At 36.0% G+C, this 21340-nt stretch overlaps 1 protein-coding gene across 1 annotated transcript; it reads left to right on the forward strand.

Annotated features, from left to right (window-relative positions):
* Positions 1-458: 458 nt before the first annotated feature.
* Positions 459-3100, forward strand: LOC107869217 (probable LRR receptor-like serine/threonine-protein kinase At3g47570). The gene is made up of 5 exons (XM_047411501.1): positions 459-638; positions 720-1209; positions 1297-1405; positions 1505-2824; positions 2929-3100. The coding sequence occupies exons 1-5, from the start codon at positions 459-461 to the stop codon at positions 3098-3100; spliced, it is 2271 nt and encodes a 756-aa protein (XP_047267457.1).
* Positions 3101-21340: the final 18240 nt, after the last annotated feature.

The raw sequence follows: 21340 nt of genomic DNA on the forward strand, positions 1-21340 counted from the left end.
AAAGTTGTGATTATTACTTAACTCGACCCATTCCATGCCCCAAATAACAGGAAAATTCAACTATGACACGAGCCAGTAATCTTTTGGATCCACTAATTTTAGCTTAGAATTTGTAATGATAGTGGCATAGATGAGAAATATTTTTAACGGACGCTATGATGTCATTTCTAATAAGGGATTGGATGACATATTTAAGCCTTTTTCCTTTAATAATTTTGAATTTGCTTTGAAATGTGAGAATTTGAAGAGTTGGATGTTTCTATATCATAATTATGATCTAGTAATGTGACATAAATCTTTGGCCCATTGTATTTTCTGACTGTTGTAAGACGGGTTACACGCGACACGAACAACACATGTACCCAGAGGGTATATTTAAAGGGAGATACCGTTGCTATTTAAAGTCTCTAAATAACAACCTTATTGGTCATAACAACTTCCTTGTAATTTATGCAATTATGGAGAAAGCGTTCACCTCTTTTCTCTTAACTTCCTTGTTGCTTCACTATGTTATGGCTAGTTCAGCCATGACCAAAACCAACATTACTACTGATCAACTGGCTCTTTTTACACTGAAATCCCAAATCGTTTCAGACCCCTTTCATTTCTTGGATGAAAGTTCGTCTTTCGCTACGTCCGTTTGCCATTGGGTTGGAGTCACTTGTGGCTCTCACCACCAGAGAGTGAAATCCTTGAATCTGAATTTCAATTCCATATAGGGCCAGATACCAAAAGTGATTGGAAACCTTAGAGAATTAAAGTTGAGGGGTAACAATCTCATAGGCTCTATTCCTCTGTCGCTCTCAAATGCCTCAAGGTTGGAGACTTTAGATATATCTTATAATTCACTTCAAAGAAACATTCCAGAAGAGATTGGCAATCTTCACAACATGAAAGTTCTATCCATACAAGATAATCAAATTACGGGTTCTATACCTTTCATAATTTTCAATATTTCTAGAATTGAAGTCATTGCATTTAGTGGTAATAGCTTATCAGGATATCTACCCTACGGTTTATGCAATGGTCTCCCAACACTCAAAGGGCTATATTTATGGAAAAACAAGCTTTGCGATCATATGCCTACAGGTTTGTCGAATTGTTCACAACTTCAAATTTTGGCTTTACCGGATAATGAGTTTGGTGGACCAATGCATAGTGAATTTGGAAGACTGATTAACTTACAGATATTAGAACTCGGAATGAACCGTTTCACTGGCGCGTTCCATCTAATGAATACTAGCACTATTGTGTCTTATAACTTCAGAATTTTATTTTTTTGCACATTAATTTCAGGGATAATTCCACAAGAAATTGAAAATCTTGTTAATTTGGTAGAGTTAGCTATGGAGAAAAACCAGATTACCGGCTCGGTCCCGATCTCCATATTCAATATCTCATTGTTGTAAATTTTGTCTGTGTGGGAGAACAATCTTAGTGGATTCTTACCACGGGAGATAAGAAGTCTCATTGAGTTGGAGGAACTTTGTCTTGCATTTAATAGTTTTGGTGGTTCACTCCCAATGGAGAGCTTCAACATATCAGGGCTGAGAGTAATTGATCTTACAAACAACAATCTATCTGGAAGCCTCCCACCAAACATGGGTTCTATCTTACCCAACATTGAAGAGCTTTATATGGACAACTTAACCAATCTTGTTGGGACTATTCCTCATTCCATCTCCAATTGTTCAAAACTTACTATTCTAGAGTTCTTAAGAAACAAACTCATAGGCTTGATTCCCAACTCACTTGGATATTTGACTCATCTACAGTATCTAAATTTAGGGGGAAACAATTTAACCAGGGACTCATCATTAAGCTTCCTAACCTCCTTAGCCAATTGCAGAAAATCAACAACTCTAGCTCTATATTTGAATCCTCTAAACGGCATACTTCCTGCCTCCGCGGGGAACCTTTCCACATCTTTGAGAACATTTGTTGCCTACAGTTGTAAGATCAAAGGGAGAATTCCAAATGAATTTGGGAACTTAAGCAGCTTATTAGACCTTGATCTTTCAGCAAACAGCTTGGCTGGATCGATTCCCCCAACAATTGGCAACTTGAGAAACCTTCAGCGCTTCAACTTGAGTAACAACAAACTTAAAGGATTTATTGGTGATGATATATGTAAATTGCAGCATTTGGGTGATATTTACTTGGGTCGAAATCAATTTTCAGGATCACTTCCTAACTGTTTAGGGAATATTACTATCCTTAGGGAGATACATCTGGGTTCCAATAAATTGAGTTCCAATATACCACCAAGCTTAGGGAACATTCTAGATCTAGTGGTTTTTGACTTATCGTCAAACAACATGGCAGGTTCTTTAACTCTAGAAATTGGAAATCTAATGGCTGTGACACTGATAGATCTGTCAATGAATAAATTTTCAAATAGAATTCCAAGAGAAATTGGAGGATTGCAGAATCTGGCACACCTTTATTTGAGACACAATAAGTTGCAAGGAGCTATACCTGACTCAATGAGCAACACGGTAGGTTTGGAATTCCTAGATCTTTCTCAGAACAATGTATCTGGAATCATTCTTAAGTCTTTGGAGAAACTTCAAAACCTCAAGTATTTCAATGTTTCTTTCGATAAATTGTATGGTGAAACACCCTCGGGAGGTCCTTTAAAGAACCTCTCGAGTCAGTTTTTCATCTACAATGAAGCATTGTGTGGGTCTTCAAGATTTGGTGTCCCTCCATGCCCCACTTCATCAAAGCATAGATCTAATAGGAAAAAAGTTCTTGTTGTTTTTCTTTTGCTGGGAATTGCACTAGTATTTGTTCCTAGCATCTTTGTGTTTTTATGGATAAGGTATAGAATAGGTAAAAGAGCACCTCAACAACCTGATTCATTGGCTTCATAACAAGAGAAGGAATTTCACACTATGAACTGCTCCAAGAAACTGATGTGTTTAGCGATAGTAATCGGATTGGTTCCGGAAGTTTTGGCTCTGTTTACAAAGGCGTTCTCAGAAGTGGAACTGCTATTGCATTTAAAGTGTTCAATCTGCAACTAGATGCGCCATTCAAGAGCTTTGATACAGAATTTGAAGTTCTGTGCAGCCTTCGCCATAGGATAATCTCGTAAGAGTCATAACTAGTTGTTCCAACCATGATTTTAAGGCTTTAGTGCTCGAGTATTTGCCAAATGGAAGTATTGAGAAGTATTTGTATTTGCACAACTACTTCCTCAACATCAAGCAGAGACTAAGCATAATGATAGATGTGGCATGTGCTTTGGAATATCTTCACCATGTGATACCAGACGGTATCTACAAGAGCACAAAATAGTCCACAAACTCACAAAAACAGTCCACACATACAAGACACCAAGCGGAAGCAACAAACACAAACTTGAAAGATAAAGAAGATAGATAACTTGACACAAAGAGAATACGAAATGTAGCAACTAAAGAGTGTATCAAACTCTAAAACCTCTACAAATCACATTAACAAGCACCAAGTTCTTACGCAAACACAAGAGGGACTCGCTTCACTCAAGCACTCACGTTTCTAGCCGTTTCACAACACAAGTGGAACCTTTCACTTGTGATGTTCAAAGTTGGTGGTCTACTCTCTTATTGAGAGGAAAATGGTGTTTCTACGTATAGTCTATTACAAAAGAAATGGGAAATGACACCTTTACCCTAAATGAAGGGGTTGGGTTTGGAGTGTATAAATGGGGCTTCCTTGTAGTGTTTTTATGACACTCAAGGCATGTCTTCACACTTTAATACATACACTCCCTTGGAAAAACTTAAGACATGCTCAAACACATCCATCTTTATGAATGTGCCTTGAAGAAATTTTAGTTCCCGAGCTTGGCTCCTAGGGAATGGTCTTGAGCTCTCGATACCCGTTTGCCACCCTTTTGCAAAGGTTTTCACACTCTTCCCTCTTCTTGGATATGGTTCGAGTATGGCTTCTTGTGCTTGTACCCTCTTTGCACTCGTATCACTTGTAATCCTTGTTCTCTTTACGCTTGTATCATCCTCTCCATCTTGAAAGGAATTTGTCCTAAAATTTACACCTTGCAAAACAAAAGAGAGGGACCTAAGAACACAATCCTCATGCTATGAGGGTTAGCATTAGTGTCACAAATTATTTAATCATGCTAAGGGGGTACACTTTTGGAATACATCCAACAATCCTTTGTTATGATCATGAAACACCTACTACAAGCATCACAAAGGACTTGGCTAAGATAGACATCAAGGGAAGAGGAGTGCAACACGAGACCATCACATATATCAATAAGCCAAGGTTGTTCACATTTGAAATACATCCACAGGTCGTTTGTGTGTGAAATGAAAAACATAGCATGAATGGGACAAAGGATATGGTTTTGGCAAATACCAAGAGATAAGGAAACCACAATGGTGTTGATGTCCTTAATACACCCAAAAAGTAAGACTAACTTTGACTTAGGAACCATAAGATACATTTGTTTCATTACCTCCACAAAGAACCTCATCAAATATGGCGCCACTATTGATCCTAAGGTCCAACTTACCCACATATCATTATCATTCAAACAAGGAAACCAGCCACCAAACTTACTACCTCTACACAATACACATTCAAAATTAACATGGTTATCATCATAGGTAAAGAAGTAGTATAGGAAGGAATCAAGTGTGAAGACTTCATGCCGAGGGAGTACACATTTAAAATACAACCTGCAATCCTTTGTTTTGACAATGAAACATTTAGTATAAGCATTAAAATGATAGGGATAAGGAAAACATAAAAGGGGAAAGAGCACAAACTAAGACAATTCCTTTCCCACCCCACTAATGCACCAGGATCAAATGGATGAAGTAGCCAAGTGCATAAGCTGAGGCTACTCATTCCTTTTACTAGAGAATCAAGCCCACAATCACCCAAGGCATTCCTCATAACTTTGACATACACATGATCATTATGAACAAGAATAATATCATAGATTTCGTCACACAAGTTCAAAGGACCATATTCATTATCTAGATCAACATTACGAGCATCAACACTAACTTGAAAATTTTTAATCATACCATTTACATGTTCAAGTAGTGAGCTACTCTTAGGATCACATTGATCATTATACACACCTGAAATACTACCAAGGAAGGATGCTTGTACTTCTACACTATCTGTACCCAAAACCACATCAACTTGGCTACTAATATCCATATCACAACTTTTTAAACATAAGGGAGTGTAAAGTGTACCAATTTTACCTTGGTTTGTACTAGGGCATCCCACTTGCATTGAATTCTCGTCCAAGAACGCAATTGGAACACCAACATGTTTGGGATGGATTTATTTTGGATTTTCCTTTGGGAATATCTCATCTTGTACCTGCACATAAAAAGAACCAATGCTAGGAAAAATGCTAGCACTTGGGTTAGTGAGTAACAAGGGTTCTTTGTGGATAAAATCCACAATCAAGCATTTTTTCCCCTTTCCACTTTACTACCCATGGATTCCCTTTCACTTTCCCTCTTTTATTTACATTCTTCTTGTTCCTCACCATCAAATTTCTGTCTATCTTGAGGCTTTGACTCATTCTCCTTGGAGTCTAACTCTCCCTCTTTTTCTACTTAGACGGGGTATTTACGGGTTAGTGTAGCTTGGGAAGGAGACATTGGATTTAGTAGAGTGTAGGGTCTTTGAACTGGAGGATTTTGGAGTGGAGGATTCTGGTTTAGGGATGGAATTTTTGTTCCAAGTCCTCCTTGTGGAACTTGGTGGAGTGAGGAACGACTAGGTCCATCTTGTTCCCGGCTTTGGGAGTAAAGATTGACTTTGTTTGTAGCACTTGGTGGATACAATCTTTGGTGCAAGGTCTTGGGAGTAATAGTAGGTGAGATGTTTTGAGGGGTATGATGTCGAGAACTCCTTTGGCTTTCCACCCTTTCCAACCTTTCACTAGTTGAGGCCACATCCGAACCCAACTTCTCAACATTTTCCTTCATCCTAGCCATACCTCGAGACAAGGTTTCAAGACTACCTAAGAGGAAATTCATAACATTATTGTCCACGGTTGGAGCATTGGAATTTTTGGGTTCAATCTGCAATTGTACCTATAAAAGAAGCAAACGTTAGTTCAAAATACGCTCACACATTCTTCACACTCGTCTTTCTCACTTGGTTCTTCAAGTGTTGTAAGCCGTCTATCAACTTGTGAGAACTTGGGAATGAGTCTACTCTTGAGTTAGAATGGATTTCCATTTTGAAAAATCAAGGAAGTTTCGTACGCACTTGAACCAAGAACAACTACGAATTGTAAATGAGCAAAGCACCACAAAGAATGTTGACACGAATACGTACTCGAAAAACTAGTTCACAACATAGTAGGTTGTTACTTAGTTACCAACTAGTGCAGGAGTTAATAGAAAGAAAACTAGTAGATACAAGGAAAGAAACTTGGAAGGTCCTATGACTTGAGTTTTGTTGTTGATGTGGCCTACTATTTTAATTTTTGGCCGTTTGGTGTTGTTGATTAGTTGATGTTTGATGTTGTCCAACTTGAATGATTCAATTTTGTTTGTTTGGTGAGGCTTTTTCGGTTTTTGGAATGAAATACAAGGCCTTGGCTCTTTTTTCAAAGGCCAAAAAGGTGTCAATAAACTTCTCACCAACTTGCACCAAAATGGCAAAATACCTTTTTGCTTTGGCTTTGTCCCTTTCCTCTTTTGGTTCTTCTTGAAAAAGGTTTTGACACTTTTGGTAAGGGAGCTTTTGGGAGGTCTTTTGCTGATTCGCTTCTTTGGGTGTCGTCTTGAAATTATTTGTATACAAACACAAGACTTAACCTCTCTCTTCCCCTTTTCAAATCAAAGACATCTTTTGTTGAACATTCACCTCAAGAACATTATGAACAACAATAAGAACACTTATGAACAACAACAATATTCAAGCCGTCCAACCCTTCAACAACACTAAACAAAGGCTCAAATATTGGAACTTAGACTCAAGTATGTTAGGGAAACAACAAGATAACCCATGAAACTACTTAAGACAAGAAAAATAACACCTAAATCTATGCTTCAAATTTCGGCCAAGACACACAAACAAGACACAATTTCTCTGCCAAGGTACAAAAACGGGAACAACTCTTTTTTTGTGAGATTTTTTTATTTTGGACACCTCTTCTAGTGTTTGGAAACAAAGATCTAACACTATAGCACACAAAACACAGAAAATTCAAGACCAAAATTTCGGCCAAGAACCAAAAAAAATGGGACAGCTTCACTATTTTTGAGTTTTCCAGCTTTTCAACACCTTTTTATTTTTAATTTTTCAAATGAACAAGCCCAAGATTGTTCTCGTGGGAATGAAATCAATGATGGCTCTGATACCAAATGATACCAAACGGTATCTACAAGAGAACAAAATAGTCCACAAACTCATAAAAACAGTCTACACATACAAGATACCAAGCAGAATCAACAAACACAAACTTGAAAGATAAAGAAGATAGATAACTTGACACAAAGAGAATATGAAATGTAGCAACTAAAGAGTGTATCAAACTCTAAATCCTCTACAAATAAAATTAACAAGAACCAAGTTCTTACGCAAACGCAAGAGGAACTCGCTTAACTCAAGTTTCACAACACAAGTGGAACCTTTCACTTATGATGTTCAAATTTGGTGGTCTACTCTCTTCTTGAGAGGAAAATGGTTTTTCAATGTTACAATATTCATTCCAAAAATAAGCTAACTAAGAAAATAAGACTTGGGGATTCTACTTATAGTCTATTACAAAAGAGATGGAAAATGACACCTTTACCCTTAATGAAGGGGGTGGGTTTGGAGTGTATAAATGGGGCTGCCTTGTAGTGTTTTTATGACACTCAAGTCATGTCTTCACACATTAATACATACATTCCCTTAGACGAACTAAGACATGCTCAAACGCATCCATCTTCATGAATGTACCTTGAAGGCGTAGTTCCTGAGCTTGGCTCCTAGGGAATGGCCTTGAGATCTCGATACCCGTTTGTCACTCTTTTGCAAAGGTCTTCACACTCTTCCCTCTTCTTGGATATGGTTCGAGTATGGATGCTTGTTCTTGTACCCTCTTTACACTCGTATCACTTGTAATCCTTGTGCTCTTTACGCTTGTATCACCATGGGTGCTCGTTGCCTGTGATTCACTATGACGTGAATCCTAGTAACATATTGCTGGATGAGGATATGGTTGCCCACCTAAGTGATTTTGGCATTTCAAAACTACTTGGTGAAGATCAGGGTGATTTGTACACTAAAACCTTAGCAACATTCGGGTATATTACACCGGGTTTGTCTCTCTGTTTTGCTGATTATTTGTACATTGATTATTCCTCCTCTATTCCCCACCAAAGAATTATTACATCTTTAAATGAATTGTTTGATTGTAGAGTATGTACTGGAAGGACTAGTATCAACAAAGTGTGATTTCTACAGTTACGAGATCATGTTGTTTGAAACGTTTACTAGGAGAAGCCTAATGAGTTTGAGGGAGATCTTAGCTTGAAGCAATGGGTGAGTTATTCACTTCCAGATGCTGTAATGGAGGTTGTAGATGCCAACTTGTTAACATCAACCGATGATCGCTTGAAGAAAGAGATAGATTTTGTGGCATGAATCATGAAAAATGCATTGGATTGTTATAATAAATCTCCAACAATAGGGACCAACATGAAAGATCTTGTACGGATGCTACAGAAGATCAAGATTCAACTTCTAGCATGTTGAGGATATTGTTGGAATATGTTGTTCCAAATAATTTGTTTGTTGCAAATATTTGATTAGTTATGGATTGCTATAATATTTGTTGAAACTTATTATGAAGTTAGTAGGTTCATATTAGTTGGTTATCACATTTTTCTGTTATAAGAAGTTAGTTATCATTGACACTGTTACATTGATTTGTTGGTTTGTTAGTCGAAGTTATTAGCTGAGTGTAGAGTTAGTTAGTGGGCTGTTAGTGAGCTGTAAGGAAGCTTCTAGATGCTCATGTGCTGAGCATCTGAGTGAGTCTATAAATAGAAGAGATCACCTCCCATTGTAACTAACTTTTGATACATACAATTCCCATCTTAGCTAATCTTTCTCTTTTATTCTCTTCTTCTCTTCTTCTCTCTCAACTCAGTAGCTGCTATAATGGAAGCTCTGTACGAGTGTGTAAGTTTATGATAGCTATTTCAATATGGTATCAGAGCCACGAAGATCATGGAACTGGAGAAACAACAATCGAATGTGAATACATCATCAATACAGTGAATTTTTTTTCTGTAATTTTTGGTTGTGAGCTAATAAACTGAGAAGAGATAGATCTTCATTTGTGAGTCATAAATATTTGATTACAAGATGCAAACTTTGAGATTGTTTGATCGTTTCTGATTTCTACTTAGTCGTAACCTGTAAAGTAGACATGGCACCTAAAATTGATCCTAGTGATCCTCTATTCTGGGAGCATCAGATGTAGCAGGAGCTGCACTAATTCCCATTAAGTTGACTGGTTCAGAGAATTATGGAATTTGGTGTAGATCAATGAAAATTTACCTTTTGGTAAAGAGGAAATATGGTTTTATAACTGGTACTTGCAGCAAGGATACATATAGAGAAGAGTTACATGATCAGTGGGAGACGTGTAATGTAGTGGTTTTGTCATGGCTGATGAGGTCAGTCAGTGCAGAGTTACTTAGTGGTATTGTGTATGCAATAAATGCCTGTGAGGTGTGGGAAGATCTTAAAGAGAGATTTGACAAAGTGAATCGTATGAGATTATATCAGTTACAAAGGGAAATCAACAACTTATACCAAGGCATTGATTCAGTTTCAACCTACTTCACTAAGCTGAAGAACCTCTGGAGTGAACATGATACTATGATACCAGCTCCCTCATGTAATTGTCCTAATTCTAAGGAGTATTCAGAACACTTGTATCAGTTGAGGTTGATACAATTCCTAAGTGGACTAAATGACAGTTATGATCAAGCAAAGAGGCAGATACTGATGAAGGGAACGACACCAATACTTAACCAAACATATGCAATGATCATTGAGGATGAGATCTAGAAACTTGCTTGTGCTACAACTATTAGTGACTGAACTGAGCCTATTGATATGCAAGGACATAGAAATTATGCAGACTTTGGACATGGAAGCAAAAATCAGGCATCAGCCTATTATGGAGGACAAGGGTATAAAGGTAAGAGGTATGATTATTGCAACTTTACTGGGCATACAAGAGAAAGTTTCTACAAGCTACATGCATATCCAAGTGATTGGACAAACAAGAAGAAGATCAATTATAATAATCAAAGAGGAGTGTCAAACCAAGCTTTCTACAATAGTGTAGGTAGAGGTGGTGGAAATGGCTATGGACAGCCAGCTGCTAGTCAAAGCAATAGCCAGTTATCAGCTCACAATTTTATTGGACCTCAGGTAGAGAAAGCATGTTTGGATGATCAACCAAGTAACCAGGGGGAGAAGAAAGGACAACAATACTGCTGGTCTTGCAAAGGGACAAGGATTTTTAGAAGATGAATACAAACAGATCATAGCATTGATCAATAAAGAAACACATGACTCTGAGCTGACTAATATGATAGGTACTGTTACTTGTCTTTCTAGTCATGTTGTTCCACATGATTGGATAGTGGACTCTGCAGCCACACACCATGTGAAAGCACACAAGGATGTACTATCACATTATCAAAAAATGAGCAACACAGTATCTGATAAAGTAAACCTGCCCATTGGAGATAAGGTGAATATATCACATATAGGAGAAGCACAGGTGCTAAAGAATGAGGTTATAAGGGACGTATTGTATGTTTTTGATTTCAAACTAATCTTGTTGTCAGTATCTAATATAACTAAACAACTCTCTTGTTTTGTGTCATTCTATCCTGACTTCTGTGTGTTTCAGGACCTTCACAGTGGCAAGGTGAAGGGGATTGGTAAGGAAAAGGAAGGATTGTACATCCTCAAGAGTGTAAATGGAATGAATAGACTACTTAATAATGAGGCTTATCAAAATATTGTTCCATAAGTAGAGATGTATGAGTGTAGTTTGTGGCATATGAGTCTGGGACATCCCTCTTCCCAAGCATTAAGAACAATCAATTTGTTAAGACACAATGTTGATGTAGATATTCTGAATAAGTGTAATGTTTGTCCATTAGCTAAAAAAACTAGACAAATCTTTCCTGTTAGTACATCTAGAGCTACAAAGTGTTTTGACATTATGCATATGGATCTATGGGGCCATATAAGACACCTACTTTTGACAAGAAATACTACTTCTTGACTGTTTTTGATGATCATAGCAGATATACCTGGTTGCATTTGCTACAATTAAAGTCTGAATGTGTTGTAGCCATAAATTTTTTTTTTACTCTAATTAAGAATCAATTTGGTGCTCAAGTGAAAGTACTGAGGTCAGATAATGGTACAGAGTTCATTAATTCTAAGTGTAAAGAGTTGTTTCAATCTTTAGGTATAATAAATCAAAGTAGATGCCCATACACACTACAACAGAATGGTGTGGTTGAGAGAAAATATAGGAAGATATTGAATTTTGCAAGAGCCATCAGGTTTTAATCACAGATACCTATTAGGTTTAGGTTTTGAATGTTAAGGCTGATGTGTATCTTATGAACAGGTTACAATCTTCAGCTATTGAGGCTAAAAGTCCTTATGAAGTGTATTTTTGCAAGGTCCTATCATTGACACACTTGAGAGTTATTGGTTGCAAGTGTTATGCCTCAGCACTACCAAAAGATGAAGAGCTAAGGTTGAAGTCTTAATGGCTTATTCTACTACTCAAAAGGGTTACATCTTGCTGGATTGGTGTACTAACAAGTTTTTTACCATAAGATATGTGGTGTTCAAAGAAGATTAATTCCCTTTTGTAGAGGAGCCTACCTCAAAATCATCTACAGATTTCCTTAAGATGAATTTACCCATTCATGTTGAGGCAGAAACAGAAGCTTACATAGATGCAGATAATCAATCATATGAACCACAAGAGGAAGGTACACTTTCACAGCATCCTGATAATAATCATGATGAAGACACTCACAACTTATCCAGTACAGATAAGTCATCCTCATCACCTATAGTTGCTCCAAGAAGATTATCAAGAGTTAACAAACAACCTACTTGGTTGCTGGACTATGCATCACCAGAGAAAATAAGGGGAACTAGATGTCCTATGGCAAACTATCTCTCTTATGCAAATACTAGTTCAAAATACCAAAGTTTTCTGTCTAGTTTGTCAGCAGAAGTTGAACCACAATCTTACAATGAGGCTAGTACAGACAAGAGGTGGATTGAAGCTATGGAACAGGAAGTTAGAGCCCTTGAATACAATCACACTTGGGAAGTAGTTGATATTCCTCTAGAAAATAATATAATTTGATCAAAATGGGAGTACAAGATCAAGTACAAAGCCAATAAAGAGATAGAAAGGTTTAAGGCTAGGCTAGTGGCCAAAGGTTATAGCCAACCAGAGGGACTGAACTACCATGACACTTTTTCTTCAGTGGCCAAAATAGTTATAGTGAGAAGTGTCATTTCTTTGGCAGTATCAAGAGGATGGTGCGTGTACCAGATGGATGTTTACAATGCATTTCTATAAGGTGATATAGAGAAGAAAGTATATATGGAGATGCTAGATGGTTTTGAATGAGGGAAGAACACACAAAGTTTGCAGACTGATTAATTCACTATATGGACTTAAGGAAGCATCAACGTAGTGGAATATAGAGCTTACTACAACATTGCTCAAGGCAGGATTTATTCAAAGTTGCTATGGCTATTCACTCTTTACCTTAAAGAAGTCAGAAGGAATGGTGATAGTTCTGGTTTATGTGGATGATCTTCTAATAAAAAGTGACAATGCAGACATGATAAATGCAGCAAAAGACACTCTCCACCAGCAATTCAAACTCAAGGATCTAGGTAATCTTAAGCACTTCTTAGGCATTGAAGTGTTAAGGTATGCAAGTGGAGTTATATTGAATCAAAGGAAGTATATATTGGAGCTTATATCTGGTACAAGACTAGCTGGTACTAAGCCATCTCTCACTCTATGAAAGACTAATATCAAGTTAACTTCTATTGAAGTGGATGAGGCTACAAGTGTTAAAGGAGATGTAGTTTTAAGGGATATGACATCATACCAAAGACTAGTTGGAAAGTTGATGTATGCAACCATAACAAGACCTGATATTAGTTATGCAGAATAAATACTTAGTCAGTTTATGCAACATCCTAAAAAGTCACATCTGGAAGCTGAAAATAGGGTGATAAAGTATCTAAAAGGAACTGTAGGACAAGGTACTGTAGGACAAAGTCACAACCCACTGCAGAACTGGTTTGCTGGAGGTTGCATGTCCAAACCCTAGGAGATCTGTAACAGGTTATGTAGTGCAATTTAGTAGATCTTTGATATCTTAGAAGTCTAAGAAACAACACACTGTTTAAAGAAGCTCAGCTGAGGGTGAATATAGGAGCATGACCTTAGCTTTGTCAGAAGTAACATGGTTGGAAGGACTGTTTCTAGAATTAGGGGTCTCTATTGCTAAGCCTATTACCATCTATAGTGATAGCAAATCAGCTATCCAACTGGCTGGAAATCCTATATTTCATGAGAGGACCAAACATATTGAAGTGGACTGTCACTTTATCAGAGACAAGATAAAGGAGGGGTTGATTCAACCCATGTATGTGCAGAGTGGTCAATAGATGGCAGACATTCTCACCAAGAGTTTGAGCCATGATCAACACTCACATTTATAAAGCAAGCATGATGTGCTTAATATTTTGCACCCTGTAGCTCGAGGGGGAGTGTTGAAACTTATTATGAAGTTAGTAGGTTCATATTAGTTGGTTATCACATTTATCTGTTATAAGCTGTTAGTTATCATTGGCACTGTTACATTGATTTGTTAGTTTGTTAGTCGAAGTTATTAGCTGAGTGTAGAGTTAGTTAGTGAGTTCTCAGGAAGCTTCTAGATGCTCATGTGCTGAGCATGTGAGTGAGTCTATAAATAGAAGAGATCACTTCACATTGTAACTAACTTTTGATACATACAATTCCCATCTAAGCTAATCTTTCTCTCCTCTTCTTTTCTTCTCTTCTTCTCTCTGAACTTAGTAGATGCTACAATGGCATCTCTATACGAGTGTGTGAGTTTATGATAGATATTTCAACAATATTGCTTATTTATTTTTTTTAGCACTGTATTTGTGCATGATTCTGTTTTCAGAAATTCTAGCTGGTTGAATAAATCTCACTATTTCCTTTTTACAAAAAACTAAACTGATCATCAAAATCTTGAAATAGAATGATTTATTTGTGTGAGTCTTAAAGGGATTTTAACATGTTGGAGTGTGACATATCCCAATTTCTGCTTCCTCTTCCCTTATGTTTTTCCCTCAGTGCCAAATTACAAATAAAATGTCTTCGGCACACGATTTACAGGGAGACTGCTCATCTGGAATTTACATCGCGCAGCCTTTTGACAGAACTTCACACAAGTGAGGTCTGGGGAGGATACAGTGTACTCAGACCTTAAACCCTACCTTGGGAGATGGAGATGTTGTTCTCGATAGATCCTTGGCTTATGGAAAAATAAAAGAAATTCAACACAGGTCGGAGGGGAAAAAATTAACAGGAGAGAAAAGCAATTGCTGAAATAAAGAGACCATTTTAAAGAGCCTACAATATTTGTACATTTCCATGACTCTTAATAGGGACAAACCTAAAAAGCCGAAGGCATAGGGATGATGCAGATAAATCAAGATACTGAAAACAAAATGTAGCAGAAGTGAACTGTCATTGGTCGTACGACTTAGCCCTTGCTTTCTAATCAATGAAATTTTGAGATGGAGGTCCCTTTTTCTCGATCTTGGTACTTTTTGTAGTAGCTAATTCTTCTTTTATACGTAGTTTTACTGACAATACACAGTCATAGATCATTATTCTCATGAGCAGGATGCTAGCTTAGGCGTCCCTTTGCACGCCTTCATTAACTCTTTAGGAAGCATCTGCACCCTGATAATTTGATAAACGACCCAAGAAATTTGTAATGATTGTTGTAGGAGTTAGGCATCTTTAGACGAAAAAATTCTTTCAGGATTGATCATTGCGTATTATCACTTTTCAACTGTTGTATTTCCTATCAAAATGGCTTATGAACTGCTTCCTAAGACGTAATCATGATTCCATTTCAAAAGCTCCTTTACACCAGCAGCACAAACTCTAAATATCAGCAAAGTGAAAAGCAGATGAGAAACATAAAAAAATGTTGAAATATGATAGCTCAAGAGACAAAAAACAAAAATATTAAGAAGAATATCTGACACTTATAGACATCAGCCAATTTAAATATGGATTAGACAATTAATCAGTGACAAAATCAATAGTTGAGTTTATCTTCATAGTGACCCTGTATTCCTGTCAGAGGTTGTTGCGTAACTTGAATCTATAACCTCCTTAACAGCTTTACCCGTCTCAGTTCAAAATTAAGCTACTGATATCTCAAAATTAAAACTATATCACATAAATTGACACAAAAAGAGTATATTCAATCCGACCCTATATTTCTGTCAGAGTGTAGGTCGAATTGATAATCGATCTATCCATTTATAGGTCGGATCGATAGTCGATCTGTCGGATTGATAATCGATCGATTATCGATCAGTTTATATATAGGTTGAATGGATAATCGATTTATCGAATCGACAATCGATTTTTCGGATCGATAATTAATTTATAAAATTGATCATTCCCCCATCCCCTCCAAAAAAAACATATTAACTATTTAATTAAAAAGAATGTCAAGATTATAAACAACTTTTAATAAATGAAAATCAGGATTATTATATTATAGCATAATAATAAGTTCAAATTAGTAATAATTTTTATTAAAAAAAAACTTACCAACATGATTGGGATGAACAACATTAGCTTCGATGGAAAATAAATCAGTAGTCAAATGCAACCCTTTCTTAACCAAGTAATCATGCACATACTTGTCAAACTTGAAAATTTCCAATAGAGAATCATAAATTATTTTATTTTGTGGCGCAATCAAAATTTCGAGATACATAAAAAATTTAATTTTTATGAAATAAAATTTATATAATTAATACATTTAAGCATTTAAAAGCTAGATAAAAAAATTTCAATCAAAAAATAATTTAATTGACTCTCAAATGTATACTGTGCCACGTAGTTTGAAACGGAGAAAGTGAGATGATTATTATTAAAATTTGCCCTTGTGTTATTTCAAATTGGTCAATTTTATCATTTATTAGATTTTTGTGTCTATTCTTTGCCTTGGACTTAATGAATTGTGTCATATTTGATCCTATCATTAATTGAGGTCTTATTTGAATAAGTGGACTTTTAAGTGTCCAAATTATTTAGGAAAAAAGTAGTTACTCCTATTTACTCTTTAAAATTGGATTAAAATTTAATATTATATCATTACAATGACAATAATAATAACATATATCCAGTGTAATTTTATAGATGGAGTCTTAGAAGAGTGATGTATATGTTATTTTATTTCTTGGTCAAAAATTGAGGAATTAAGATTTCTTAGTCACTTATAAATAAATAAATAACATAAAATGATCTTTTCAAATCTCATTTGAGTAAATATTAAGATCTTTCATAAAAAAGACATAAAATTAAAGAAATTGTAAGTGACCTAAATATCAATGCGCTCATAAAAAAATTGAACAAGTTTTAATCCTATTCATTTATTAATTCGGCCCGATTTAATCGTTTGAAATGTAACCCAATTTTTTACTTAAAGACCCCCTAGTAAGACTTTATTTATTCCACACTCATCTCATATCACTTGTTTTAATCAAAACATGTACAAGAACAAAGAGAGAAGTTAGTAGAAAAAATTGAAGGAAAGGTGTCTTTTAAGTCTTGAATGAAGGATTGGTGACATTGACCAACAAATATGGTAAAACATCATTAGGAAACTTGATTAACTTAATTGTATACTTGATTATTATTTTCAAAACTTTCTAATCTTTTCAAAAATACAAGTCAACCCAACCCACACCCCTCTTCAATCCAAATCAACCACTCTCTCCTCTCTCCCCAGCTTCTCTCAACTCTCTCCCAACGAAAAGTTTTGCCAAATTTCTCCCTTCTACCTCCGACGACAAATAGTTGGGTGAGTTCTTTTTCGACTTTCAACCATCAATCAACATGAATACTTCTCCAGCAACAACAACTTCGAGTTTTTCGTCATCCCATTTGCTTTTTCATAGGTAAAAAATTATGACGAAATAGAGGAGCTTAAGCCAACTACTCTTCTGGTATTGAAATGTGGACTGAATAAAATCCTAATTTTTGGCATTTTTGCATTTCTTGTTGTTGTTGTTGTACTGTTGATTCGAATTTGTTGGTGATTTTTAGTCACAGTGGATGTTCTTAGTGTATGTGTGCATGTGATGTGTTGGTGTTGCTGGGTTGATTTGTTGTTTATCTTGATAGAAATGGTATTGAAACAGTTGAAAAATCTGATGTAATAGATGAAACATATGATGCAACAGATGAAAATCTGATGCCACAGATGAAAACTCAGATGCAACTATGAAAATCTGATGCAACAGGTGAACAATCTAACAGATCATTCATCTATTGCGACTGACGACTTCCGTTGCAATAGATTGGTTATCTATTGCAGTAGATAACATATCTGGTGCAACAAATTAGTGATCCATTTTTATTCTTTCCAACGGTTTACTCATCCGTTGCAACAGGTCGGTTATACGTTGCAACAGATAAAATATCTGGTGCAACAGATTAGTGATCTGTTTTTATGGTTTCCAATGGATTACTCATCCGTTGTAATGGGTCAGTTATGTGTTTCATCAGATAAAATATCAGTTGCAACAGATAGTGCTCTTTTTATGGTTCCCACGGATTACTCAGCCATTGCAACAGGTTGGTTATATGTTGCAACAAATAACATACCTGGTGCAACAGATTAGTTATATGTTGGAACTGTTACATTACTGTTGTGCATTAATCAATTATAATCTATGTTATGTTCCTATTAATTTAACATCACATGGCTCCCAAAATCAAAAAATTGAACTAAGTCCAAGTATATAAATAACTGCAGCAGCTCAGCTACATCCACCAGTCTATGAGCTTGCTTTACAAGCGTTATCTCTATCAGGAGCAGAGGATAATGAACATGGGAAGGAGAAATCTTTAAAAAGAGATGATCCAAATACTAATAGCCCTTCTACCGAAGAGTTGGTCAAAACCTTCAGCATTAATCGTTACCCTGTGAGAATGCAGTACAATGGTGTCACAGATTTAATGGGTGATCTCGTGGTTAAGTCAGTCATGGGAAAATCTTTCGACACCTTCAGGAAAATACTTCGAGAACAAAAATTGGATTCTTATTTCAGGGAAAGCTGATTTGGGCAATATCTTGATTTACCAGAGGACAACAATGCTCGTTTCCAGATTAAAATGGTATATGATCTTCTCAAGCGCAGGTTTATGTATGAAAACAAAGATAAGATGGATGAGGTGTGGATAAATTACTGTGGCATGCCTGTTTGTTTTGGTTGGGAGGAGTTTACCATAGTTATCAGACTTAAATTTTATCCTCCTTCTCCTTCTCAAGTTATACCTACTCTAACCCAAAAAAAACACCCCGCACACCCAAAAAAGGAAAAGGCAAGTCAAGTAATTGTGATGAACTGGTGTCCATTGTTGGTCCAAGATAAAAAAAGAAAAATTTGATTGAAGCGTTGAAAGGTAAAGGACTTTCAAAGAAGCACAAACAATCATTGTGCTTGGTTTGGTTTGTACATAATGTTCTTTGGACGAGAGATGTTAACAACAACTTATGTCTCAGTTTAATAAATCTCTCCGAGGATCTTGAGGCATTTAGTAGCTATCCTTGGGGTTATGAAATCTTCAAAATGACTTTCGAATATTTGTTGACTCCGTTAATGCCAAAAACAATCAACTTATATGGTTTTCCATGGGCCTTCATGATAATATTTCTTTTATCATGATATAATTCATCATTATTTTATTCAATATTGATTTTGATTTATTGGTGTTATGTTATAGGCTTGGGCATTTGAAGTCATTCATTCTTTGAAACAACAAATGAACTACCAAGAAGAAGTTTTCTATCCAAGAATTCTAAGATGGTTGTCGGCAAAAATCGATAAAAATGCAAAATCTCTTGATCTTTTCAATCCCCCAAGGAAGTTGTAAGTCCAATTCTAATCAATTTTTTATTTTAATTAATGATTAAATGATTTCATCGTCATTCTTAATATATGTATCGATTTATTTTAGATTGTCCATTCGTGGCTTGTTTCGACCAACTGAGAGTTGAAGATATCATGTTTTCTTACTTTGTGGTCTATCAAAACTTTATCGGATCCTAAGGTTGTTGATGGAATAAAAATGGAATTGTTTGGAGCAACAGCCATCACAAGAAAAATAATTTTGGAAGGTGGGGCTAATGATGCTCCTATTACAGTTTTTGAAACAATAAGCCATTATGATTATGATCATAATGGTTGTACAGATTTTTCTCCAGATTTTTCCGTATCTAGTGAATGTTTTTCGTGCGAATGTCAAGACTTCAAGGAGAAACATGATGGAGTGACTAATGCTATTAGTACACTAACTACTTCTATAAAGAAAATGACATCTAAGAGGGGTGTCATTCCATCAAAGAGAATTTCATATCCAGACGCTCCACTAGAGATCAAGGCGGCTAAGAGGAGAAGTAAAGAAACTTCCAAGGCATAATCAATCATAAAAAAAAGTAAGATTGCAAAGCCTTTGTCTTTGTCTTGCACCAATGTTCAGTGTGCAAGGGCCACAGAAGAGCAGTATGAGCTGAAGAAGGTGAATGTACATCATCTGTTCAAAAAACAAACAGGCACATATCTGTTTCAACAGATGATACATCTGCTGAAAAATATCAAATAGATATATACATCTGTTGCAACTATTGTCTAACCTGTTGCATCAGATTCGTTATCTGTTTTAATAGATGCATCTTATGTTGCAACAGATGGGTCATCTGTTTGAAATTATTGTACTTCTGTAATTTACCTATTCGAATTTGTTCCAACATATAATCCATATGATGCAACATAACACTCATCTATTTCAACAGATGGAAAATCTGTTGTATATCTACTTAGCATTGAAAATTCTGGCTTTCCAAATGGATGTCACAGCTACTACCCAAGAGCATAATATGACATTTGATAATCCATCAACTGCTTCCAAATATAAAGAAAAAGTGGAGCCTGGTAGTTTGGGAGAACGGAAGAATTACCCGTTTGAAGGGTTCAACATCTCGGATGTGTCTCCAAAAAAACTAACACAGTTAATTAACAACAATTTAGAATGGATTGCCGATGGGCTGTTAAAGCATCATACCAATAGGTACATAAATCAATTTTATGGATATTGGTTTATATAATTCTTGTTATAAGAACCTGAGATTAACACATATAAATCATCATGTAGAAAACAAAATGACGAGCGCTACAAAGTTAACGAATTGAGTCTTAGTTTTAATATGTTCGAATTTGTCGTTGCACATCCCAGAATAAAGAATTGGTTCTATTTGATGTCACAGCCCTAAACTTGCTGGAAATATAAGGTTTAAATGCCATATATATTACTATTAATTAATACTTTATTTAATTACATCTGTGTATTGATTTTTTCATCACGTAATCCAAAATGTTTGATAATATCTACAGCACATCGATGTTATTTTTTACTACCTACAAAAAAAGGCCAAGTTACAAACACAAGAATAATACAGATACACAACAGGGAATTGTGTGTACAAAGTTTACATTAATAATGCCTATGATAGGTACTGTCAACAGTACCCGAAAGTTTCCTAAAACGAGGAATGCTTAATCAACATCATCAAAGGTTTTAGAATTCTGGCTGGCTTACCTTGGCATTTGGTCAACGAAGTGTACATACCAATCAATTGTGGTGATGAATTCCATTGGGTATTGGCTATCGTCCTTCTAATAGAGAGGCGCATCCAAGTTTATGACTTGATGTCGCGAAGAAGACGTTTCAAGTTGTCATCTAAGATATAAAAGTTAGCCAAAATATTGCCCACTTACCTTGATATGAGTGGCTTTTTGGATTAAAAGGTTCGTACTGATTGGTCGATGATTGAAGCATACCAGGATAAAATTGCTAATCCATTTGATGTATAATATATTGACAGAATTGCTCAACAAATCATTGGTAGCCTGTAAGTTTAAGTGTCATGATTTAGTTTCA

This window comes from Capsicum annuum, chromosome 4 (assembly GCF_002878395.1).
Source record: "Capsicum annuum cultivar UCD-10X-F1 chromosome 4, UCD10Xv1.1, whole genome shotgun sequence".
NCBI lineage: Eukaryota > Viridiplantae > Streptophyta > Magnoliopsida > Solanales > Solanaceae > Capsicum > Capsicum annuum.

Bases quoted from the DNA above. Each gene is read 5' to 3' on its own strand.
- LOC107869217 (XM_047411501.1), top strand. From the start codon at position 459: ATGGAGAAAGCGTTCACCTCTTTTCTCTTAACTTCCTTGTTGCTTCAC. The intron at 1,210-1,296 runs GTTTCACTGGCG...CATTAATTTCAG, and splicing joins ATTAGAACTCGGAATGAACC to GGATAATTCCACAAGAAATT. The intron at 2,825-2,928 runs GTATAGAATAGG...TGATGTGTTTAG, and splicing joins TTTGTGTTTTTATGGATAAG to CGATAGTAATCGGATTGGTT.